The sequence below is a fragment of the Thalassophryne amazonica genome, chromosome 2 (genome assembly GCF_902500255.1).
Source record: "Thalassophryne amazonica chromosome 2, fThaAma1.1, whole genome shotgun sequence".
Taxonomy (NCBI): domain Eukaryota; kingdom Metazoa; phylum Chordata; class Actinopteri; order Batrachoidiformes; family Batrachoididae; genus Thalassophryne; species Thalassophryne amazonica.
In genome coordinates, this window is record NC_047104.1 from 138658072 (window position 1) to 138684851 (window position 26780).

General features: G+C 40.1%; 1 protein-coding gene across 1 annotated transcript in view; it reads right to left on the reverse strand.

The window, feature by feature from the left end:
* Positions 1-24200, reverse strand: part of LOC117531371 (interleukin-18 receptor 1-like) — a 63551-nt gene extending 39351 nt beyond the window's left edge. Inside the window, exons 1-6 of the mRNA XM_034194455.1 lie at positions 24084-24200; positions 15004-15241; positions 14451-14604; positions 2334-2490; positions 2176-2238; positions 1954-2077 (exon numbers count right to left, since the gene is read on the reverse strand). Of these exons, the coding sequence (XP_034050346.1) occupies positions 1954-2077; positions 2176-2238; positions 2334-2490; positions 14451-14604; positions 15004-15241; positions 24084-24126 (779 nt within the window). The 5' untranslated portion in view covers positions 24127-24200. The remainder of the gene's footprint in view (positions 1-1953; positions 2078-2175; positions 2239-2333; positions 2491-14450; positions 14605-15003; positions 15242-24083) is intronic.
* Positions 24201-26780: the final 2580 nt, after the last annotated feature.

A 26780-nucleotide genomic window follows, 5' to 3' on the forward strand; every position in this document is an offset into this window, starting at 1 on the left:
AGGGAGGGTTGGGAAGGAGTGGCCTCGAAGGAAACCATGTGGTACTATTGTGACATCAAGAGACAGAAAAATCATTCAGCACACTGTTAATTCACACACACAGTTGTGGTTGTAAAGCTCCCCTGGCACGAGCATGTCTCTGATTCACACAGTAGCATGCAAGTCATCATGACGATCCCACCCGCTGTAATCCCAGCTGGACGCCGTTCTTTGTTCTACCGGCTGTCACGCACTCTGCGCTGGATGCTGTGTATATAAAATAATTGTTTTGTGTCAGATGAATCATTTTCTCTGCAAATTGGCTGTTGAAAATGGCTGTAATCACTTCCTGAATCACACAGGACCGCTCCAGCTTCAGCCATTCGCGCGCACGTGCACGCTTAACAAGCTGCAGAAAGCATTTTGAGCCATCTAAAAAGGTATTTGTCATGTTTACATTGTCATGGCATGGTAAAACAGTTGCGTGTTCTTTCCTCCTTGTGTGCATCTGTTAAAGTATGTTTATAACAGATTTAACTTCTTGTTATAATAGTTTAGACAAGCTGCGCTCTGATGCGATCCGCTGACGTCACCACTCGCTCTGTTCACTTCTTCACTCCACTTGATGAGCTGCACATCGTGTTGGCAATTAGATCATGCCACGTAGCACAACATGTATGCGTGAAAGATTTTTTTGAACATTTAAAAATTCTCTGTGCGCAATAGCACGCACCGGCGTCCCTCTCACGTACTGTCTGCACCCATTAAAGAGAAGTTTACTCTCCAGCACAACACAGGTCATGCTAGTGCGTGAGTCAAAGGCATGCTCGTGTCAGGGGGCCTTATGTTTATATACACTCATCATGGGTGTGAATGTCATGGGAATTTACGGCTTTTAATGATGTCTTTGAACTGTTCCTCTTGTCGTTGTGGCCAAATAGCTCAATCTTTGTCTCATCTGGCCAAAAATCCTTATTCATGCAGTGCCCCTGCAAATTTCAGTCCAGTTTGATGGTGTTGATTTTGGAGCAGGGGCTTCTTTCTTGATCAGCGCCCTTCCAGTACACAGCAATGTAAAACTTGCTTCACTCTAGAGAATGACGCTGGTGTTCCAACAGTTTGCAATTCACGGGAGGACAAAGCATTTGTGGTTCCTGAGTTGTTCCAGAAGATCCTAACCAATTTACTCTCAGTTGACAGTTTTGGGTCTTCTTCCAGACCTTGGCAAAGTGGTGGCACATCCAACTAGCTTTTACATAAGTATAATTGTTTGAACTGATAATCTTGGAATCTATAGTTGTTTAGAAATTGGCTCCAAGAGACTTTCCCATCTTGTTTAAGTCTACAATTATCCTTTTTTGACCTCCCTAAATTCTTTGGACTTTTCCATTGTTCAGAGTATTGATCAGTCTAATGAGTTCTGTCAAACATGTCCTTTTTATGGTGGCAAAAAGAGAAACTACCAGTTGTGATCAATCATGATCACTAAGGAGGAGTTAATAGGCCTTGACCTTATCACGTTAAAAGATATTGCAGAACCTTCTGTACCACGTATTAAAAAATGTAGGTACATGTATGTATATACCTGAGCCTGTATTTATAATTTTGACCCTGTTTGGATTAGAGAAGATCCAAAATAAATTCAAATTTGCGCACCTAAGTCTTGTTTTTTTTAAAGTCATCATTCCTCCCTGGTAAAAGAACAGTTCAAGGACATCATAAACAACCCTAAATTACCATGACACGTGTATGTAAACTTCCTACCACAACTGTACAATTCACAACACATAGAACTATCAATAGGCGTTTTTCAGAGTTTCACAATTTTCAAACAGAAAGTGACAAGGACGGGCTGACAGATCATTGTGGGTATATCTGAAACGGCAGAATTTAAAAAGGAATGAAAAGGCTTTTGTATCGTACCCCAGTGTTTGTATTCCAACCACAGTTTGAGTATGTGTTTGAGGTGTTTACCTTGTATTCTTGTAGTACACTCGTAGGCTGTCATTTGTTTCCACAAATGATTTCCCACTTAACCAATATACTAAATCAAGCGGTGAGTACATAACAGCTTTACAATCAATAATCAGCATTGACCCTAGGAAAAAAATAAAAATAAATAAAATCACAGTTAACATTGGCTTTAAAAGTTGTGATTTATAAGCATATAGCCTTGTGTATTTGTTCTACACTCACCAAAATCTACATAAAATACATCACGTGCATTCGGTGTAATAATCGCTGGGGTTTTCCATTGTTCTGGCAACACAATGGAAAGACACATTACAGTTTTTATCTTCAAATATGGATATCGATTCAGTGCATTTAAGATTTGTAAAATATGTTTCTCTTACGACCAGGTTTGATATCCAGTACTGTTGTAAAGGTCATCTTATATTTTTGACTTTGATAAAGGTAAGACCTGGTACATGTGTACATGCCACGATCTTTATCTTCTGCTCTCTGAAAATAGTAATAGTCTCCAAGTGAATCTGGTAATGACCCATCCTCCTACAGAAGATTAAATTAAAATGTTAGACATAAAATTTAACATTTTTCTTGTTTCACTTAAAATTTTCAGCACTCAAGTCAGCAAAATGGATAAAAAAATAAATAAAATAAAAATTTTAACCACACTAGTAAATGGCTCACCACATATGATATTAATGATGATGAAATTGCTCAAGCAAATTTCAAGTTGCATTTTGTGAAATCAAACAATCAATAAAACAACCTGTCTGGAAAGTAGAGAAAAAAATAGACAAATATCTACCCAGCTATTTACTGTAACCTTAGATATGACAGAGTTATATCTGGTTCCTCAAGTAGTTGGTGGATTAAATATCCAATAAGGTATGCTTAATGTCATGGCCTCTATGCAACCAATGCAATGTCCTCATTACAAATAAAAATTTGAATTATTATGGAAAAAAACAAAGAAAAAAGGCAACCATCACCATTAGGAGGTGAGGTGACGGCCAGGTGCAGGGGCATTCAACTCGTTCCAGAAAGGGCTGAGAGGGTGCAGGATTTCTTTGTAACCACCCACATCACCAGGTGATTTCACTGATTAACTGATTCCATCTGCTCAAAGTGATGTTAATCAGGGAAATCACCTGGAGGAGTGGGTGGTTACAAAGAAAACCTGCATCTTCTCGGCCCTTTCTGGAACAAGTTGAATACCACTGACCTAGTGGTTAAAGCAGTGGGCTTGTAAAAAGACGGTTCTTGGTTCAAATCCCAATCAGACTGGAAGATCACTCAGGGTCTTTGGGCAAGGTCCTTAATCCCCAAGTTGCTCCCACTGTGTAGTCAGCACTTTGGATGGCAGCACCCTGACATCAGCGAGTGGGTGAATACCATGTAAAACGTTTTAACCAGGAAAGCACCATATAAAGGCAGTCTGTTTACTTTTAAAATGACTATTCCTAGGGTTTGGAAAAGCATAGGCATGCAACTTACATAATGCAATGAGTGAATGAATAGATAGATCGATTAATTGAAACACAATAAATAACAAACACCTTAAACGCTTGTATGGTCTCAGAATTTAATGTATTGCAAAACTCCAGTCAAGATATTCCTGTACCCATTAAACCCAAAGACAGCCTAGATACTGTAGGTAGAAGAATCCACATCTGTGATTTTTGCTAACACAACTCAAAGCCATGCTAATATTTTTTTTTTGCCCCTCCAAATTAAAAGGGCATAAATGAGGATGAACTGTTAAAATTTGGTGAACATTGATGCATGAGATCAATCCAAAAATTTACTTTGTTTTGCTTATATATTATTCCACAGGCATGTCTGCCACTTGCTGAACACTACCATCTTAGTCCGGGAGCCCAATGGGGTTTTATTAGCAATTTTTGCCCAAAAGGTTTGAGGTGAGCACTACATGTGGTGTTGCTTAGGGTCTTTAGAAACGGCATTCTTAAGTTCCACAAATGTGGGATAAAGGAGGGGGAGCCACTGAGAGTAATCCCAAAATAGTTATGAACTGGAAATTTGTGCCCAAATAAAATATTACTGTCTACTGAAAGGTATTGGTGTACTGATCCCAAAAATATAACTTAAGAAAACTTATTCAGCGGGAAAGGCCTCTTAAGAAATCCCCCAATTAACAGTAATTAAGGGGTTAATTAGCAATTTGAGCCCATCAATGAAACTTTGGCTAAAACATAGATCGGAGTAACCAAAATCAAAATCGCTTACTTAAGAATCTAATCTTTGTGGGCTTGTTTACTTAAGAAGGGGATCCACTTAAAGTCCGCCTAATTTAATTATGAATTAGTCATTTGTGCCCAAATAAAATATGACATGCTATTTAAAGGTATTGGTGTACTGACTTCAAAAATATAAATTAAGAAAATAATTTCAGTGGGAAAGATCACTTAAGAAGTCCGCTAATTAGTAGTAATTAAGGGGTTAATTAGCAATTTGTGCCCATCAATGAAACTGTGGCTAAAGCAATGACTGGAATGACCAAAATCAAAATTGCTAACCTAAGAACTTAATTTTTGTTGGTTTGCTTAATTAAGAAATGGGGAGCCACTCAAAAAAAGCAGCTGAGAAATTACTGAAAAAGAAAATCATCGTTCAAAAATGTTTTATTGAAGGAATTACACTGTAATTAAACATAAAATGCTGTCATTAAAATGATCAGCTAGCCTTTCAGTACCTCAGTTAACATTCAGAAAATAAATGATCTTCACAAAACAAGCGGATTAATCAACAATTTCCACAATATTAGCAGATGAACAACACATTTTGTGTTTTGAAATTATTATATATAGCCAGGTGCTATTAGTTTAGGTGAATTACCCAGTATGTAAAATTAAACTTCGGTTTTCTTTCTTTGACCTCACAAACAACAATCAACATTGACATGTGCTCTAGAGTCATTCACCTCATATCAAATTAAAGCTTTTTCACAGTGTGAACATTTTAATCAGAATCAGCGAGGTGCGCCTCATCAGAGCCAAGATCCCCTGCCTCATCATCTGTTGAGAGCACATAGCCGTCATCACTATCCCCAACACTGGCAAACGCTCCTTCCTCTGGAACCAAGGCATCAGGAAACTGCTGACCCACGAACCAGATGATGTTGTATGTATCATTCTCAAGCTCCCAGACAATCACTTTTTTGTCTGCATTTGCCCAGATGGTGGCAATGAATGCCGAGCGGTTGACAAGACAAGTCAGTTCTGATTCACATGGTAGAAGTCCACTTGCATCCAAACCCTTCAGTTTCTCTAAGGGATTTCTGGTTGTGGCTCTTGGGCCACAGGCCTTCTGGAATACCTTGTGTCTGAACTTGTTGAGAGGCATCTCTCTCTCCTTTAGCTTTGCTCCATACATAGAAGCCGTGAATGCTTGGAGCGCCGTAAGGTTGCTGTCTGTGACCCCCTCAGATACAAGACTGGTGAAGACTCAATGTATGTCGTTGTTTTTTTCGAGTTTTGTAAAGGGACGCTTCTTTCCTTTTCTCACAAAAGCAGATGTGTAGTCACAGCCAGTGAATGCATGAAGTGCAGGCAATGACTGGCATAGGAGTGGGACTAAAACTTCACCTATGGCTGTGAGATTTATGTACCTCCTTGTAGTCTTTGTGCTTGTCCCTGTATCCATCCACAGTGTGGCAGTGAAGATTGGAGAATGGTACAAAAGAATGATGGCTATGTCTGTGTCACTTTCCCTTACAACGTTTCTGGTTTCTCCACTGTTGTTAATTTGCCTGGCATGGAAGCACACCATGGTATCAGCTTATTCATGATTCGTTGTCATGTCTTCAACCGACTCATGGATCACCTGACCATCTTGTACATAGTAATGGTAACAGTTCCCACGCATTCCTAAGTAAATATCACATGATCCAATGATATGGACCTAAGACTGGTCATGCCATTCGTCAGCAAGAAAGAGTGTCGATATCTTCAATGCAAATTGTGGTGGAGGGTGGACTTTTTTCTGGTTCCGGAGCACAGCGGTGTTCTGCTGTATCTGTTAGCTGTTTGAACTGAGCTGTTTGAGTTCTTTGAATTAACAGTCTTTTTCAAGACTTTTTTACTTTTTTTTACTTTTTCACCGTGCTCCAACGCCTAAAGAAGACCTCTAACGGTCGAAGCATCGCGACGGAGCTCTTTTATCAGCTAACCTTCATCAGCGTTGGCAAGCTAACTAGCTTGCTAACGCTTTCGTTTTTATTTTTATTTTATTTTTTAGCACTGTTGTCGTGCTGCTCCACAGCCTGCCTAGTGGATTTTTATTTTATTTTAGCACTGTTGTCGTGCGTTACCTGTGCTGCTCCACAGCCTGTCCAGTGGATTTTTATTTTGTTTTAGCACTGTTGTCGTGCGTTACCTGTGCTGCTCCACAGCCTGTCTAGTGGATTTTTATTTTGTTTTAGCACTGTTGTCGTGCGTTACCTGTGCTGCTCCACAGCCTGCCTAGTGGATTTTTATTTTGTTTTAGCACTGTTGTTGTGCGTTACCTGTGCTGCTCCACAGCCTGTCTAGTGGATTTTTATTTTGTTTTAGCACTGTTGTCGTGCGTTACCTGTGCTGCTCCACAGCCTGTCTAGTGGATTTTTATTTTGTTTTAGCACTGTTGTTGTGCGTTACCTGTGCTGCTCCACAGCCTGTCTAGTGGATTTCTATTTTGTTTTAGCACTGTTGTCGTGCGTTACCTGTGCTGCTCCACAGCCTGTCTAGTGGATTTTTTTTTTTGTTTTAGCACTGTTGTTGTGCGTTACCTGTGCTGCTCCACAGCCTGTCCAGTGGATTTTTATTTTTATTTTATTTTATTTTTTAGCACTGTTGTTGTGCGTTACCTGTGCTGCTCCACAGCCTGTCTAGTGGATTTTTATTTTATTTTAGCACTGTTGTCGTGCGTTACCTGTGCTGCTCCACAGCCTGTCTAGTGGATTTTTATTTTGTTTTAGCACTGTTGTCGTGCGTTGCCTGTGCTGCTCCACAGCCTGTCCAGTGGATTTTGATTTTTATTTTATTTTTTTTGGCACTGTTGTCGTGTGTTACCTGTGCTGCTCCACAGCCTGTCTAGTGGATTTTTATTTATTTTTTACCACTGTTGTCGTGTGTTACCTGTGCTGCTCCGCAGCCTGTCCAGTGGATTTTTATTTTATTATTTTATTTTATTTATTTATTTATTTATTTATTTTTGATTTATTATTTTTTTTTAGCACTGTTGTCGTGCGTTACCTGTGCTGCTCCACAGCCTGTCCAGTGGATTTTTATTTTATTTTTTAGCACTGTTGTCGTGCGTTACCTGTGCTGCTCCACAGCCTGTCCAGTGGATTTTTATTTTATTTTTTACCACTGTTGTCGTTCGTTACCTGTGCTGCTCCACAGCCTGTCCAGTGGATTTTGATTTTTATTTTATTTTTTTGGGCGCTGTTGTCGTGCGTTACCTGTGCTGCTCCACAGCCTGTCCAGTGGATTTTTATTTAGCGCTGTTGTCGTGCGTTACCTGTGCTGCTCCACAGCATGTCTAGTGGATTTTTATTTTGTTTTAGCACTGTTGTCGTGCGTTGCCTGTGCTGCTCCACAGCCTGTCCAGTGGATTTTTATTTTTATTTTATTTTTTAGCACTGTTGTTGTGCGTTACCTGTGCTGCTCCACAGCCTGTCCAGTGGATTTTTATTTTGTTTTAGCACTGTTGTTGTGCGTTACCTGTGCTGCTCCACAGCCTGTCTAGTGGATTTTTATTTTGTTTTAGCACTGTTGTCGTGCGTTACCTGTGCTGCTCCACAGCCTGTCTAGTGGATTTTTATTTTGTTTTAGCACTGTTGTCGTGCGTTACCTGTGCTGCTCCACAGCCTGTCTAGTGGATTTCTATTTTGTTTTAGCACTGTTGTCGTGCGTTACCTGTGCTGCTCCACAGCCTGTCTAGTGGATTTTTATTTTGTTTTAGCACTGTTGTCGTGCGTTGCCTGTGCTGCTCCACAGCCTGTCCAGTGGATTTTTATTTTTATTTTATTTTATTTTTTAGCACTGTTGTTGTGCGTTACCTGTGCTGCTCCACAGCTTGTCCAGTGGATTTTTATTTTTATTTTATTTTATTTTTTAGCACTGTTGTTGTGCGTTACCTGTGTTGCTCCACAGCCTGTCTAGTGGATTTTTATTTTATTTTAGCACTGTTGTCATGCGTTACCTGTGCTGCTCCACAGCCTGTCTAGTGGATTTTTATTTTGTTTTAGCACTGTTGTCGTGCGTTGCCTGTGCTGCTCCACAGCCTGTCCAGTGGATTTTTATTTTTATTTTATTTTATTTTTTAGCACTGTTGTTGTGCGTTACCTGTGCTGCTCCACAGCCTGTCTAGTGGATTTTTATTTTATTTTAGCACTGTTGTCGTGCGTTACCTGTGCTGCTCCACAGCCTGTCTAGTGTCGGATTCCCTGTTTGGGAATCCGCTAGCTTAGCGTAGCTACTAGCTCTTAGCCGTTTTAGCATGGCGGCTTCTCCTGTCTCTCCCGTACTTTTCTGCTCTGGGTGTGAAATGTTTAGTTATTCCTCGGCCTCTTTTAGCAGTAACGGTACATGTAATAAGTGCAGCTTATTCGTAGCTTTGGAGGCCAGGCTGGGCGAATTGGAGGCTCGGCTCCGCACCGTGGAAAATTCTACAGCTAGCCAGGCCCCTGTAGTCGGTGCGGACCAAGGTAGCTTAGCCGCCGTTAGTTCCCCCCTGGCAGACCCCGTGCAGTCGGGAAGGCAGGCTGACTGGGTGACTGTGAGGAGGAAGCGTAGCCCTAAACAGAAGCCCCGTGTACACCGTCAGCCCGTTCAATTCAATTCAATTCAATTTTTTTTTTTTATATAGCGTTCACATCTCTAACCGTTTTTCCCCACTCGACGATACACTCGCCGAGGATCAAACTCTGGTTATTGGCGACTCTGTTTTGAGAAATGTGAAGTTAGCGACACCAGCAACCATTGTCAATTGTCTTCCGGGGGCCAGAGCAGGCGACATCGAAGGACATTTGAAATTGCTGGCTAAGGCTAAGCATAAATTTGGTAAGATTGTAATTCACGTCGGCAGTAATGACACTCGGTTACGCCAATCGGAGGTCACTAAAATTAACATTGAATCGGTGTGTAACTTTGCAAAAACAATGTCGGACTCTGTTGTTTTCTCTGGGCCCCTCCCCAATCAGACCGGGAGTGACATGTTTAGCCGCATGTTCTCCTTGAATTGCTGGCTGTCTGAGTGGTGTCCAAAAAATGAGGTGGGCTTCATTGATAATTGGCAAAGCTTCTGGGGAAAACCTGGTCTTGTTAGGAGAGACGGCATCCATCCCACTTTAGAGGGAGCAGCTCTCATTTCTAGAAATCTGGCCAATTTTTTGGGATCCTCCAAACTGTGACTGTCTAGCGTTGGGACCAGGAGGCAGAGCTGTGGTCTTATACACCTCTCTGCAGCTTCTCTCCCCCTGCCATCCCCCTATTACCCCATCCCCGTAGAGATGGTGCCTGCTCCCAGACCACCAATAACTAGCAAAAATCTATTTAAGCATAAAATTCAAAAAGAAAAAATAATATAGCACCTTCAATTGCACCACAGACTAAAACAGTTAAATGTGGTCTATTAAACATTAGGTCTCTTTCTTCTAAGTCCCTGTTGGTAAATGATATAATAATTGATCAACGTATTGATTTATTCTGCCTAACAGAAACTTGGTTACAGCAGGATGAATATGTTAGTTTAAATGAGTCAACACCCCCGAGTCACACTAACTGTCAGAATGCTCGTAGCACGGGCCGGGGCGGAGGATTAGCAGCAATCTTCCATTCCAGCTTATTAATTAATCAAAAACCTAGACAGAGCTTTAATTCATTTGAAAGCTTGTCTCTTAGTCTTGTCCATCCAAATTGGAAGTCCCAAAAACCAGTTTTATTTGTTATTATCTATCGTCCACCTGGTCGTTACTGTGAGTTTCTCTGTGAATTTTCAGACCTTTTGTCTGACTTAGTGCTTAGCTCAGATAAGATAATTATAGTGGGCGATTTTAACATCCACACAGATGCTGAGAATGACAGCCTCAACACTGCATTTAATCTATTATTAGACTCTATCGGCTTTGCTCAAAAAGTAAATGAGTCCACCCACCACTTTAATCATATTTTAGATCTTGTTCTGACTTATGGTATGGAAATAGAAGACTTAACAGTATTCCCTGAAAACTCCCTTTTGTCTGATCATTTTTTAATAACATTTACATTTACCCTGATGGACTACCCTGCAGTGGGGAATAAGTTTCATTACACTAGAAGTCTTTCAGAAAGCGCTGTAACTAGGTTTAAGGATATGATTCCTTCTTTATGTTCTCTAATGTCATATACCAACACAGAGCAGAGTAGCTACCTAAACTCTGTAAGGGAGTTAGAGTATCTTGTCAATAGTTTTACATCCTCATTGAAGACAACTTTGGATGCTGTAGCTCCTCTGAAAAAGAGAGCTTTAAATCAGAAGTGTCTGACTCCGTGGTATAACTCACAAACTCGTAGCTTAAAGCAGATAATCCGTAAGTTGGAGAGGAAATGGCGTCTCACTAATTTAGAAGATCTTCACTTAGCCTGGAAAAAGAGTTTGTTGCTCTATAAGAAAGCCCTTCGTGAAGCTAGGACATCTTTCTACTCATCACTAATTGAAGAAAATAAGAACAACCCCAGGTTTCTTTTCAGCACTGTAGCCAGGCTGACAAAGAGTCAGAGCTCTATTGAGCTGAGTATTCCATTAACTTTAACTAGTAATGACTTCATGACTTTCTTTGCTAACAAAATTTTGACTATTAGAGAAAAAATTACTCATAACCATCCCAAAGATGTATCGTTATCTTTGGCTGCTTTCAGTGATGCCGGTATTTGGTTAGACTCTTTCTCTCCGATTGTTCTGTCTGAGTTATTTTCATTAGTTACTTCATCCAAACCATCAACATGCTTATTAGACCCCATTCCTGCCAGGCTGCTCAAGGAAGTCCTACCATTATTTAATGCTTCAATCTTAAATATGATCAATCTATCTTTGTTAGTTGGTTATGTACCACAGGCCTTTAAGGTGGCAGTAATTAAACCATTACTTAAAAAGCCATCACTTGACCCAGCTATCTTAGCTAATTATAGGCCAATCTCCAACCTTCCTTTTCTCTCAAAGATTCTTGAGAGGGTAGTTGTAAAACAGCTAACTGATCACCTGCAGAGGAATGGTCTATTTGAAGAGTTTCAGTCAGGTTTTAGAATTCATCATAGTACAGAAACAGCATTAGTGAAGGTTACAAATGATCTTCTTATGGCTTCGGACAGTGGACTTATCTCTGTGCTTGTTCTGTTGGACCTCAGTGCTGCTTTTGATACTGTTGACCATAAAATTTTATTACAGAGATTAGAGCATGTCATAGGTATTAAAGGCATTGCGCTGCGGTGGTTTGAATCATATTTGTCTAATAGATTACAGTTTGTTCATGTAAATGGGGAATCTTCTTCACAGACTAAAGTTAATTATGGAGTTCCACAAGGTTCTGTGCTAGGACCAATTTTATTCACTTTATACATGCTTCCCTTGGGCAGTATTATTAGACGGTATTGCTTAAATTTTCATTGTTACGCAGATGATACCCAGCTTTATCTATCCATGAAGCCAGAGGATACGCACCAATTAGCTAAACTGCAGGATTGTCTTACAGACATAAAGACATGGATGACCTCTAATTTCCTGCTTTTAAACTCAGATAAAACTGAAGTTATTGTACTTGGCCCCACAAATCTTAGAAGCATGGTGTCTAACCAGATCGTTACTCTGGATGGCATTTCCCTGATCTCTAGTAATACTGTGAGAAATCTTGGAGTTATTTTTGATCAGGATATGTCATTCAAAGCGCATATTAAACAAATATGTAGGACTGCCTTTTTGCATTTACGCAATATCTCTAAAATCAGAAAGGTCTTGTCTCAGAGTGATGCTGAAAAACTAATTCATGCATTTGTTTCCTCTAGGCTGGACTATTGTAATTCATTATTATCAGGTTGTCCTAAAAGTTCCCTAAAAAGCCTTCAGTTGGTTCAGAATGCTGCAGCTAGAGTACTGACGGGGACTAGCAGGAGAGAGCATATCTCACCCGTGTTGGCCTCCCTTCATTGGCTTCCTGTTAATGCTAGAATAGAATTTAAAATTCTTCTTCTTACTTATAAGGTTTTGAATAATCAGGTCCCATCTTATCTTAGGGACCTCGTAGTACCATATTACCCCATTAGAGCGCTTCGCTTACTTGTAGTTCCTAGGGTTTGTAAGAGTAGAATGGGAGGCAGAGCCTTCAGCTTTCAGGCTCCTCTCCTGTGGAACCAGCTCCCAATTCAGATCAGGGAGACAGATACCCTCTCTACTTTTAAGATTAGGCTTAAAACTTTCCTTTTCGCTAAGGCTTATAGTTAGGGCTGGATCGGGTGACCCTGGACCATCCCTTGGTTATGTTGCTTTAGACGTAGACTGTGTTTCATAATTATTGTATGGCCTTGCCTTGCAATGTGGAGCGCCTTGGGGCAACTGTTTGTTGTGATTTGGCGCTATACAAGAAAAAAGTTGATTGATTGATTGAAATTGTGAATTTGGTGTATATCTTGAATCCAGGAGATGAATTTTTGTAACTTCTTAAAATAGTGTAAAAATTGTAAACATGAAGAGTGTGATTAAGCCTTTTGTCACTGAGACATGCACTTCCCCTTTATTCGCAAGAATCAATGTCGTGTAGAAGCAACCAATGAGGTGACTGCATGCTAAATTGCCATTGGTTATCCCATAATTATGAATTGTTAGTCGTGGAGCATGGGGCCGCATACACCTTTGAAGTGAAAAATATATGTGTACCTTCAATGAAATTTTTATTATTTAAATTACGGGGGAATAAGAGAACTTCTCAGGCAACAGCAGGGTGCACCGACCTCTGTATAACCACAAGAAGAAAGCTATAGTAAACCAAAGAGAGAGTATGTACATCACATGTACTGATTGTTGGTTGGGAAGCATGAGTTTTCCAGAAAGTGAAAGTGAAATCTGAAAATCCCCTAATCCGTTGAGTGGCTCCCCCTTTCTTAAAGAAGCAAACCCACAAAAAATTAAGTTCTTAAGTTAGCAATTTTGATTTTGGGCATTCCAGTCATTGCTTTGCTCAAAGTTTCATTGATGGTGCAAATTGCTAATTAACCCCTTAATTACTACTAATTAGTGCACTTCTTAAGTGGTCTTTCCCACTGAAAATATTTTCTTAATTTATGTTTTTTGAAGTCGGTACACCAATACCTTTAAATAAAATGTCATATTTTATTTGGGCACAAATTACTAATTCATAGTTATATTAGGGGGACTGTTGCAGAGGTGGTGGCCAAGTGGTTAATGCGCTTGGTTTCAGTACAGAAGGTTCTGGGTTCAAATCCCACCCCTCCCACCTTTCTCCATGTAACGTGGAGTTGCGTCAGGAAGGTCATTGGGCGTAAAACCTGTGCCAATTCAACATGCAGATCCACCTCAGATTTGCTGTGGCGACCCCGAGTGCAAACAAGGGAGCAGCCGAAGGGACTTACAATTATATTAGGGGGACTTTAAGTGGAACCCCCTTCTTAAGTAAACAAACCCACAAAGATTAGATTCTTAAGTAAGCGCTTTTGATTTTAGTCACTCCGATCTATGTTTTAGCCAAAGTTTCATTGATGGGCTCAAATTGCTAATTAAGCCCTTAATTACTGCTAATTGGGGGACTTCTTAAGAGGCCTTTCCCGCTGAATAAGTTTTCTTAAGTTATATTTTTTGGATCAGTACACCAGTCCCTTTCAGTAGACAGTAATATTTTATTTGGGCACAAATTTCCAATTTATATTTCAGTGGCTCCCCCTCCTTTATCCCACATTTGCGGAACTTAAGAATGCCGTTTCTAAAGACCCTAAGCAACAGTGCTCACTTCAAACCTTTTGGGCAAAAATTGCTAACTGTCTGCTGGACATGTCTGGGCTCATTGCAGGGAATAAGCATCATCACTTTAGGAGCAGGTGTGATTGAAATCATACACCTCTTGAAATTAGCTTAATTTCAAAAGGTTAGATCATGTGACCACCAAGACCAAGAATGCACATCATACTTGGAATAGATACTAAAATAATGCAAAATATGAGTTGTTGACCAAATAGGAGAAGATTTAGCAGTTTATACCTCGAAATTTGGTGTAACAGCAACTATCCAAGTTTTGATGTTTGACATCCGAGCAGATTTCTAAATATTAAATTCACTTGCTGTGTTCTGTCTCGCTCAATGACATTTCGATGCATAGACAATATTCGTTGGGATTTACTACTCCATTTTTTTAATTTTTTAGTCACGTACTGACATGTGACATAATGTATGACACACAGAGATTCAATTATCAAAGCCAAATCCATGTCTCGCGTTAAAAAGTGATCTATCAAAAATACCTTGTTCCATAAAGTGCCATTCATGGTAATGTTCATTGCAGGAGGGATACGAGGATCACGACACTTCAGCTTGCAGGATTCATGGCTGTAGCATGTCTTACTCATCTGTGTTGTGTGTATTGTCAGCCTGAACAAGAAGGTCCTGCTGGCATTCCTGGAAAACAAAAGTTGGAGTTTGTAGACTGTCTTATAGAGAGTGGGTTGTTGCTACATTCAGACTGGTAATGAGGCAAAGACCACAAGGTCTTTAATGTACCTCAACCCACAACACAACAAATCTCAAAGTTCAGTTAATGACTGCTGGTTATTAACTGTAACTGTTGTATGGAATTTTGTCAAAATTGTTGACTACTGATGACTACGCTCTGTAACATTTAAAAAGCAATATGACTGGAATATTCATTAACCAACTCATGTATATGAGATACCTATATGTATATGTAAACTATGGTTTACATAGATTAATGCCAAGAACTAGATTATTGCTGTCCATTTAACATAATGATTGTACATCTTTTTCAGGGAAAGTAGTCTTCTGTCTTTTGATCTTTACCCCATAGAACATGAGTAATTCCCTTGATGGCTTAGAGAAACGTTCAGAATAACAAGGTTCCTCCCATGTATCACCAAACCCATCTGTCTCTGCTGATCCGGTGGCATGTTGGTCAGAATGGTCTCTTCAGTGGTGTCTGTGGTCCAGATCACATTACCATCATAGTTACACCGCAGCATTACCATCTGCCCCATTTGGGCATACTCCTGTTTTGCCTTCAGGGTGCATGTACCGATCACTGAGTGTGAGAACATGAAACATGGCATAAATGGGTTGGTTGACAGGAAGAATTATACAGTCAATAAATTGTTAAATAGATGATCTAAATGTTGCTGCTACATGAATAATTCAATAATCCTTCAGTTGTGTTTGATGTTGTGGTTACACATTGATCCAAGATAACATCTGGATTGTTTCATCAACAAGTGGCAGTGCCATGATGCAATACACTGTAAAAGCCAATGAGTTCATTCATTGCCAATTTTTGGCCCTTATTACCATCTACATTCCAAAAGTGAGGTAATCGGGCCCAGTTGTCCACAACAGCCATCTAAAGTTGTGTGGCTCGTATTAGACATGGTTATACACCAGTTTCCTATCAATTACAAGTGCAATAAATGCAGTCCAATGACAGGAAAGCACTGTGAGTACACTGTGTAGTGTATGCATTAATGTCTGTAGTAGTTATACAGTAACAATACGTTACTACACAGCTAAAATATATCTGTTGAGAAAACTGTCTTCTGCTGAAAAGTGCAGCAATGGGATTATTGATGTATACTGAATTTCCAGAGGGGATTTAAAGAGGTCAGGGAACAGTGAGTCTACAAACACACATAGACTGGCTGCACTCAACTGCCCACTCCAGTCAATGAAATCGCTTTGCTCAAAAAAAGAAAATATTCTGTATTGAATTTGGATTTCTGCCTGTAATTGTAACCTGGCATCAAAGTGACTGCACAACCAAATCCATACTCAAGCAGAAATGATTTATTTCATGATGCAATAATAAAATAAAAGCCAAAGTCATCTGTAAAATTAAAGTAAAAGACATATATTACGGCCTATCTGCCCAGATTACAGATTACATCTGATTATTCCAGCCCAGTGTCACGTCGTTTTTTTTTTGTGCTCCCGTGACGAAATTAGTCAAATTTTTGCATCTGGATTTTTTTAACTCACTATTCCTAACCCGGATAGCCCTTAGCTAGTACTCCCGGAGCACCCCCCCACAGGGTGCCCCAAGGGACACGGTTGAACGCCTTCTCCAGATCCAAAAAATACATGTGGACTGGTTGGGCGAACTCCCATGAACCCTCGAGCACCCGATGGAGCGTGTAGAGCTGGTCCAGTGTGCTGCGACCAGGACGAAAACCACACTGCTCCTCCTGAACCCGAGGTTCGACCATTGGTCGAATTCTCCTCTCCAGTACTCTGGAATAGACCTTACCGGGGAGGCTGAGGAGTGTGATCCCCCTATAGTTGGAACACACCCTCTGGTCCCCCTTCTTAAACAGAGGGACCACCACCCCGGTCTGCCAATCCAGAGGCACTGTCCCCGATCGCCACGCAATGTTGCAGAGGCGTGTCAGCCAAGACAGCCCCACAACATCCAGAGACTTAAGGTACTCAGGACGGATTTCATCCACCCCAGGAGCCTTGCCACCAAGGAGCTTTCGAACCACCTCGGTGACTTCGGCCCGAGTAATGGATGAGTCCGCCTCTGAGTCCCCAGTCTCTGCTTCCTCTTCGGAAGACGAGTGTGAAGCGTCCGGGATGAAAATCAGCACCTCCAAATCCGAGGCCATGGTTCTCGACCGGAAAAAGGTGTTTTACCCTCTTCAGGTCGGTGGAGTGTCCTTGCCTCAAGTGGAGGAGTTTAAGTATCTCGGGGTCTTGTTCATGAGTGAGGGACGGATGGAGCGTGAGATCGATAGACGGATTGGTGCAACATCTGCAGTGATGCGGTCGCTGTATCGGACCGTCGTGGTGAAGACAGAGCTGAGTAGGGGGGCAAAGCTACGTTCCGATCCTCACCTATGGTCATGAGATTTGGCTCATGACCGAAAGAACGCGGTCGCGAGTACAAGCGGCGAGATGAGTTTCCTCCGCAGGGTGGCTGGGCGCTCCCTTAGAGATAGGGTGAGGAGCTCGGTTACTCGGGAGGAGCTCGGAGTCGAGCCGCTGCTCCTCCACGTCGAAAGGAGTCAGTTGAGGTGGCTCGGGCATCTTTTCCGGATGCCCCCTGGATGCCTCGCATTGGGAGGAGGCCCCGGGGAAGACCCAGGACACACTGGAGGGACTACATCTCTCGGCTGTCTTGGGAACGCCTTGGGGTTCCCCCGGAGGACCTGGGAAAGGTGTGTGTGAATCGGGAGGTCTGGGCGGCTTTGCTTGAGCTGCTGCCCCCGCGACCCAACTCCGGATAAAGGGGAAGAAAATGGATGGATGGATGGATGGATGGACTATTCCTAACCCTACTCCTACCCTGACCCTAACCTTAACCATAACCTAATCGTACTCTTTCCCCCCACCGTAACCATAACCATCCCGACCCCCCCGCTTCACTTTTAATTTCGTGCAGCCATCATGGAATAAATTAGAATGAATTTGTGCTGCCGTGACGAAAATGACGCGCTTTTCGTCACAATATCACGAACCAATAGATTAAGGTATATTTTGTGCTGCTGAATCACGACTTGCTGTGAAATTAAGTTGGATTATTCACATTTGTGGATCATGACGCATCACAGCATCACAATTTATTTATTTATTTTTTGTCTTGTCCAAGGACGCAGACAGGTATCGTGAATGGGGTTAAAATCCAGGTCTACATATTGGCAGACCAACTCCTTATCCACTCATCCACCTGCTCTATTACAGAATAATATGCATATGTCACGGACATGAATGAGCGAAGCTCGTCAGCATCTCACCATGTCATTTAGGTCCTTCGGACTTTATTTTGAGTAAATGCTTCAGCAGAGCATTAGCATAGCAAAAACCTTTCAGCTTCTGGGGGAGCTCACCCCCCCCCAGACCCCCCACCTTTTTAAGCATTTTACTTATTTTGCCTTTCAGCTTCTGGGGGGGGCTCTGCTCCCCATACCCCCCACATTTTTAAGCATTTTTCTTTTTTTGCTTTTGAGCTGACCCCCCCAATTACAGCCCTCTTAACCCCCTGCCACTTTAAGCATTTTTTAATGTAGATGTAAATTAATATTCAAAGTTTTCAGCTAGTTGACAGTAGGGCTGTACAATATGACCAAATTATCACATCTCAATATTGGCATATAAATTGTTATGTAAATGTCACTTATATACATTCTGTCCATATTACTGAGCCGCTTAGGTGGGTAGGGAGAGTTCCCATGGGATAAAAAAAGCTTTTCAACCTACCATCCCTGGTTCTCAAGACCAGGCACCTAAGTTCAATCCAATCCACTTTATTTATATAGCACATTTAAACAACAGAACAGTTTCCAAAGTGCTGCACATAAAAATGATTATACAACTATACAAAACAATAAACCCACTCAGATACTAATAAATAAATAAACATAAAAACAATAAATAAATAAAACACTAGGCCAAAGACAACAGAGGACCATACAACTCATGCAGAGCTAAAAGCCAGAGAATAAAAGTGGGTCTTCAGACGAGACTTAAAACACTCCATTGTGGGGGCTGTTCGAACATGGAGAGGCAGAGCGTTCCAGAGTCTGGGCCCAGCCACAGAGAAGGCCCTGTCCCCCCTGGTCTTAAGTCTTGTCCTAGGCACCACAAGCTGGAGCTGGCCCTCAGACCTCAGAGCACGCGCTGGGGAGTAAATTTGGAGGAGGTCTACAATATATTGTGGGGCCAGTCCATTTAAAACTTTAAAAACAAATAATAAAATTTTAAATCAATTCTAAAATTAACAGGGAGCCAGTGCAAAGATGCAAGAATAGGTGTAATATGTTCATGTTTTTTGCTCCCAGTTAAGAGGCGTGCAGCAGCATTCTGGACTAACTGCAATCTGTGAAGTGTATTTTGATTAATTCCATAAAAAAGTGAATTGCAGTAGTCCAGGCGTGAAGAAATAAAAGCATGCATGACGCGCTCCAAGTCAGAAAAGGATAAAATTGATTTAATTTTGGTTAAAAGACGAAGCTGATAAAAGCTGGATTTAACAACCGCCTTGACCTGCCTGTCCAGTTTAAGATCAGAGTCCATAATGATGCCAAGGTTGGTGGCTGTGGGCTTCATGTGTTGACTGAGTGGCTCTACTCTCTCTCTCTCTCTCTCGCTTTTTTTTAAAAGATATTTAGGTGTACCTTAGTAAACACTAGTAGAGTTCCACCTTAGTTTTGGAATGTATAATAGAAGATATACCTTACTGAATTTTCATATCAACATGATATACAATATGACTATGATTCGACACAAAGTGCAGCAACAGTAAAAATTAAACATTCTTAAACAGAACAGTAATAATACCACACTCATTTTGCACTCATCATAAGGTTAAGATACTGTGCCCTCCAAAAGTATTGGAACACATGGAATTTCACACATCTTAACTTGTTTATGCCATTTTACATACAAGAAAAACAAAAAATAAAGAATAAAAATTTCTAAAATTATCTTCCTCAAACTCAAACTGAAAGCAAATCTCTAAAACTTGATAAAACCTGTAAATAATAATCAGTTTTCTTGCCAGTTTTCTTTAGACAAGTCAGGGGATGGAAACATGATAAATGATAAGAATGGTGACAAAGGTCAGTTTCAGTTTGTAACAGGGGTCAAAAGTTAAAGTTGTTCCATTAATTTTGCTCCAGCTGTATTTCTGCTGAATTTGATGCTTGTATCACCACTTTATCACCATCACCAAATATGTAGGACTGCTTTTTTGCATTTGCGCAATATCTCTAAAATTAGAAAGGTCTTGTCTCAGAGTGATGCTGAAAAGCTAATTCATGCATTTATTTCCTCTAGGCTGGACTATTGTAATTCATTATTATCAGGTTGTCCTAAAGGTTCCCTGAAAAGCCTTCAAATAATTCAAAATGCTGCAGCTAGAGTACTGACAGGGACTAGAAGGAGAGAGCATATTTCACCCATATTGGCTTCTCTTCATTGGATCCCTGTTAATTCCAGAATAGAATTTAAAATTATTCTTCTTACTTATAAGGTTTTGAATAATCAGGTCTCATCTTATATTAGGGACCTCATAGTACCATATCACCCCAATAGAGCGCTTCGCTCTCAGACTGCAGGCTTACTTGTAGTTCCTAGGGTTTGTAAGAGTAGAATGTGAGGCAGAGCCTTCAGCTTTCAGGCTCCTCTCCTGTGGAACCAGCTCCCAATTCAGATCAGGGAGACAGACACCCTCTCTACTTTTAAGATTAAGCTTAAAACTTTCCTTTTTGAAAAAGCTTATAGTTAGGGCTGGATCAGGTGACCCTGAACCATCCCTTAGTTATGCTGCTATAGACTTAGACTGCTGGGGAGTTCCCATGATGCACTGAGTGTTTCTTTCTCTTTTTGCTCTGTATGCACCACTCTGCATTTAATCATTAGTGATTGATCTCTGCTCTCTTCCACAGCATGTCTTTTTCCTGGTTCTCTCCCTCAGCCCCAACCAGTCCCAGCTGAAGACTGCCCCTCCCTGAGCCTGGTTCTGCTGGAGGTTTCTTCCTGTTAAAAGGGAGTTTTCCTTCCCACTGTCGCCAAGTGCTTGCTCATAGGGGGTCGTTTTGACCGTTGGGGTTTTTCTGTAATTATTGTATGGCTTTTGCCTTACAATATAAAGCACCTTGGGGCGACTGTTTGTTGTGATTTGGTGCTATATAAATAAAATTGATTTGAATTGATTTGATTTGATTTGAAGGATTGTTTCAGTTATCTGCTGCACTAAGCCAACAATACGCCACCCGAATTAAAGGAGAAATGCTGCTTTTAACAACCTGGACCTCATTTCTGACATAAAATATGGTCGTTTACTCACCAGTATAAGTTTGGTGTCATTAGAAGTCCATAGTTCAAACGACGTGTTCAGTTCAAATCTGAAGCAAACATTTTTCTTTTTCTTCTAAGGTGGAATAGAACTTTTTGTGGTACACAGCACAAACTACTGGACAGGAGGAACCTAGCAGTCAGTGTGACTCACTGATTTCAAAATGCAGCTCTTTCAACCAGACGTGTGATTCCGTGACATGTCAATCATCTGTGTCCAATCAGATTTCAGGAGAGTCCAGTGAAACCCCGGCCTACACTCTAGCTCCACTCATGCCAGGAAGTGTTCAACATTTCCTGTCTCACTTTGACTGAGAATTCGGCACTTCCTGTTTAAGTGTGAGCTTTCCACTGAGTTCCCGCAAGATTCCATGGGATCTCGTCTGTCAATCCCGCGAGATTCCATGGGATCAATCAATCTGTCAATCCAGGAAGTGTTTAAACATTTGAACATTTCTTGTTTTACTGTGGACTTGAATTTTGGCACTTCCTGTTTAGGACGCCCTGTACCATGAGTGAGCTCCGCGCCACTGCACGACACTTCGCTCATATTATACATGGATACAAAATACATAAAACAATGAACTTAAATTCATTTATTTTAATTTGTTAATTAAACATAAATTAAACATGTTTATTTGCTTAATTCATATATTGTTTGGTACTTGCATTACTTGACATAAATGGTTCAAGTCAGTAGATTTCCTCAAACTATTTGAACTGTACTAACTCATCAGGTTTTACAGTGTGTGGTAACAGTATATCTTGACCTTTGTGAATCAGTAATATGACATATTTGTTTTACTTCCAAGTTCCTAATTTCCAGTGACTGTTGGTCTTGTGATTTCATGTGGAATTAACATAGGCTAGTCATGTGAAGCGAAGAGTCATCTGCCCTCCACTGTTGTTGTTTAAGATATGAATAAAGTAAATGTAGAGACAAACATATTAGAGGCAGTGACACTTGTTTATATCAAAGTTGAGGGGTCATAATGTGCTAAAACTGTTTTTTACATACTTTTTGCAGTTACATATACAGTATTTTGCATTTCATGTCAAATATTGCCCACAATTTCATAACTGTGTATGTAGAATTTTCCCTGTGATAAGAAAAGTTCTGGCATTACATTGCTTGTTTCAGACTTATGTGACATTGGTCAGAGACTTCCTGTGTGAGGCGTATTTCAATGGAATAAAGAAACACACCCCGAGAGGGTATACTAAGCAACAGTTCTTTCTGCTGAAACATAAAGCTCTGAAAAAGTAGTTTCCGACAGGGCTGAAATTATTTTCTGGAGTGTATGCCCAGGTATCATGGTACAACAATGTACCATGATGCTTGCTGAAAATGTTAATAGTACGACCTCTTTAAATGTCACATGGTTGATGACACAGTAAAAAAAAAAAGAAAAAAAGTCAGTGACCGGCCCAGTTTCACCCTGCCCGTAACCCTAATTATAACCCCCACCGGCGCCCCATCACCCTGCATTTCGTGCTCCTGTCACGAAAATGTGGTGCTTTTCGTGATGCTATCACAAAATGCCGTGAGACAGGGTTGTCAATGACATATGAACAGGTTTGCAAACTGTAAATACTCTGAAAACAGATTAAAAGAACTTTTGATGAATGAAGAAACACACAACTTAATATCTTTCTAAGTTGTTGAAAGTATACACACGTCAACCTATACAGACTGTCCGTAAATGATACAGATTTTTCCGAGTTACAGAGTCATACGGACGAAAAATAAAGTCTTACAGATATTCAGGGTTTTCTGTTGTAAATTTATTTTACTGTTGTTTTTCTTAAACATCATCAAATTATGGTTCTAAACAAAGGATTATGAAACCGGATGCTTGTTTCCCAAGTCTCGCGCATTACCGTAAGTTGTGGTAACTTCTAGACTGGTCCCTGATACTTAAATTACGTATCAGGGACCTCATTACATTACATTAATGTGGGGACAAGTGACCCAGTGTCCGCAATCGTGAGACTTCGTTTGTATCCGGTCATGCGCACGATCAAGTGCCAAATGGTCATTGTTGCGTGGTTTTGTAATTACACAGTGTCTTTGAATAGTGTATTACTGAGCAAAAGAACGGGGACACCTAAAAAAAGAATGAAGTCCAGCGGGCGGTATCTCCCTGAATGGAAGAAGATGTGGGGTCATTGTGCCGGCGAAGAATGAGGAATATGTGCACTGCACAATTTGTGTGCGAGACATCAAGGTAGGAAATACTAATGATCCTGACTTTAATGTCATTGTGGCAACTCACAACCATACTGAATTTTGTATATCTATAGTGTATTTAATTGAACAGCTGTGTGACACAATATTCATGGGAAATATATTGAGTTCGTACAAAATACCTACAATGTACTTGTAGACATTTCATTGAGATTTTATTGAGAGCAAGCAATTTTACTGTGGAGCAAGAGGATTTAACTGTGGAGGACTTCCACCATAAAAGAGCCCATGGAGATCCCTGGTGTTAGTTATCAATATGTGGACAAAAACCCAGTTACGTGATACCGCTATGCGGTTGTGTGTAATGTAACAAAACTGATTTTGGTGCGATTTGGAGGTTATAAGGATTTTGTGTTCATTTTATGGATTTTCTCACTTGGTCATCCAGGTGGACCCTCAAAGGGGTTGACATGTATGAGTATGTGTTGAAATCAGTTTGTAAAAAGAGCCATAATACAGCATATACCATTTAGTTATGATCAGGTGGTGAACACATACACACATAAATAAATGAATTAATTAATTAATTTGAAAGCAAAATATGAGACTGCTAAATTTTGCCTTTATGTAAGCCTTTGTTAAAAAGGATTATACTTTTATCTTTATGATGACAAGATTATCATTAATATATCGGTGATACAGCAAATAACAAAAAAAGAAAAGCCAACCAAATGTCTGCTAACTGATTTTTAAAAACATTTATTCATTTATTTGATTATTATTTTTATTCTGCTGTTTGAGTCACACACTTTTTTGCAGATTGTATATGTTCTGCTGCACATTTCTACCTGTTATATACCTTGTTGTTGGTAAAGTGGTAACAAATGTGCCTTACCTTGGAGTAATGCAATGAGAAAAAAGAGTAGCACAGATTCCATTTTTAGGTGTAGAACCTTTAGAATCCCGCAGAACGTGTTACCATGTGGTGTCCTGAGGACTGACAGCTGAAGCTTCTCCTCATCAAAGCGCACACAGGAACTGAAACAGAAAATTCAGCGCATGAAACCAACCTTTAGACCCGGTGACCCGGGTCACCACGTGACAACATGGACCACGTGACGTCCCCCGAGCGGGGCGCGCGCAACGCTTTGCTTCCCCCCCCCCCCCACATATGCATAAAGTCTGTTTCTGAGGACGGCAGGAGACACACACACGGATAAAAACTTGTCAACCAGAAAGAACTTTCTACATAAAGAAGTTTATCCTGCTGCAGAGTGACCGTTTGTGACATGGGCGTAGACAGTGGGTGGAAACAGCCCCCCCAACCCCCAAGATAGTAAAGAAACACTTTTTAATACATTTTCACACGTTACTACTACTACCACTAATAATAATATTAATATATTTTTAACAACTTAAACATTCAGTCAATATTATGCTGAGTGTCCACATTTTTACTCCTACAATTCAGTGCTCAGAGGAATAGGGGGTCTATCTATCTATCTATCTATCTATCTCTATATATATATATATATATATATATATATATATATATATATATATATATATATATATATATATATATATATATATATATATATTCCCAGAGCAGTCACTGCACTGAACAATAACAAATTACATTAATCTGCACTTTTCAAAGTTTCTTGTGCAATATCTGTATCCATGTGCAATATTTTCCCGTGCAATGTCATTCCACAATTGTACATAATTCATGTTTTACATTTTATATTTTGTCTACATTTTATTTTTAGTTGTACATATATTTAAATAATTTGTTTTGTTAATTTTTATTGTCTGTTAATTTGGTTAAAAATTACTTGCACCTCGGAAAAGCACCTTTTGGAGTTGCACTCAAATCTCATTGTAGTGTAAATTACAATGACAATAACGGCGATTCTGATATATATATATATATATATATATATATATATATATATATATATATATATATATATATATATATATATATATATATATAAATGGTGTGTTTTATTCTGGAAAAAATAAAACAGAAAGTAGTAGTTGTTCTGTAAGACACAGTACAAAAATGCATACATAAATGCAAAGTTCACATGGGAGTGAATTAAATATGTTTGTGATGTTTTAGTGGAAAATGTAAGATGTGGACACCAACAATTTATAAATGTTCAGGTACAACAAGCATAGTGAACCTGTCTGGGTTAAAGCAGGGGTCTCCAACCTTTTTTCCTCTGAGAGCTACTTTTACAAAATGAAAATGACTGAGAAATACTCACGTTTTGCAACATTTGTTTTTGTACCTTATTTTAACCCGAACAAGTTCAGTATGCTTGTTGTACCTGAACATTTACAAATTGTTGGTGTCGACATGGGGGAAAAAAGCAAATCATTAGTTTTTGCTTGCTTCCGTTTTTGCACAGACTTTTAAAGAAAATCAAAGTGTAAATGTCTTTGTAAAACTCACATCACCACTGCTGTGTGGGACACGGAGAGATAACGCTTACTTCTCCCCTAAGTCGGAGCTGCGCATCCTGGGGGACGTGGTACATATTTACATCCAGGCTTATTGTCACTTGCCTGTGTCGAGCGGAGAAACATTAATCTGACTCACTGGCAAGAGTGCAACTGATTGATTGACAGCTAATTGGCCAAAAAACATTTGTGTAAGAAGAGGGGTGGGACATGTGGGAATTTAATTGGATGTAAATCTAAAGTAAGTTTACAGTAACCAGTTAAGGTTTCAAATGTGTGTATAATTCATGAACCCTTTGGCGAGCGACTTCTAAAGGGGCTGCGAGCTTCAAGTATACAAATAATGAATGTTTATGAGTTCAATGGTACGAATATTTAATTTGGTGAAAGCTGGAACCAAAGCCTCGTTGAATGGTATGTTCCAGCTTTCACCAAATTAAATATTCGTTCCATTGAAAGAATGTAAACACATTTATTATTAATTTTATATAACTGGTAAAGTAGAACCTTGTCATTTGATATTTTATTAATTTATAAACAACAGAATAGGGACTTACATTTTGGTTTTCCACTGCTGCTGCAAGGATAGTTTGACAGCGGTGAGATGTGCAGTATCAATCACAGACTCATTCAAGGTGAAGGTTGGTAAGGTTAGACCTTACTTGTGTGAAGCGCCTTGAGGCAACTTTTTGTGACTTGGCGCTATATAAATGAAAATAAATTGAAATTGAGGTGAGATCACACCAAGGATCAGCTCTGAGTCCTTTATTGTTTGCAATGATAATGGACAGATTGATGGATGAGATCAGACAGGAGTCTCCATGGACTATAATATTTGCAGATGACAACGTGATCTGTAGTGAGTCATGTAGAAAGCAATGTGGTAGAGAGGTGAAGAAGAGAGTGCAGGCAGGGTAGAGTCAGTGGGGAAAGGTGGCAGGAGTGATCTGTGACTGAAGAATATCTGCAAGAGTGAAGTGGAAAGTTTACAAGACAGTAGTGAGACCAGCAGTTGTACAGCTTAGAGATGACGGCACTAACAAAAAGACAGGAGGCAGAGCTGAAGATGTTGTGATTCTCTTTGGGAGAGATGAGAATAGACAGGATTCAGAATGAAAAT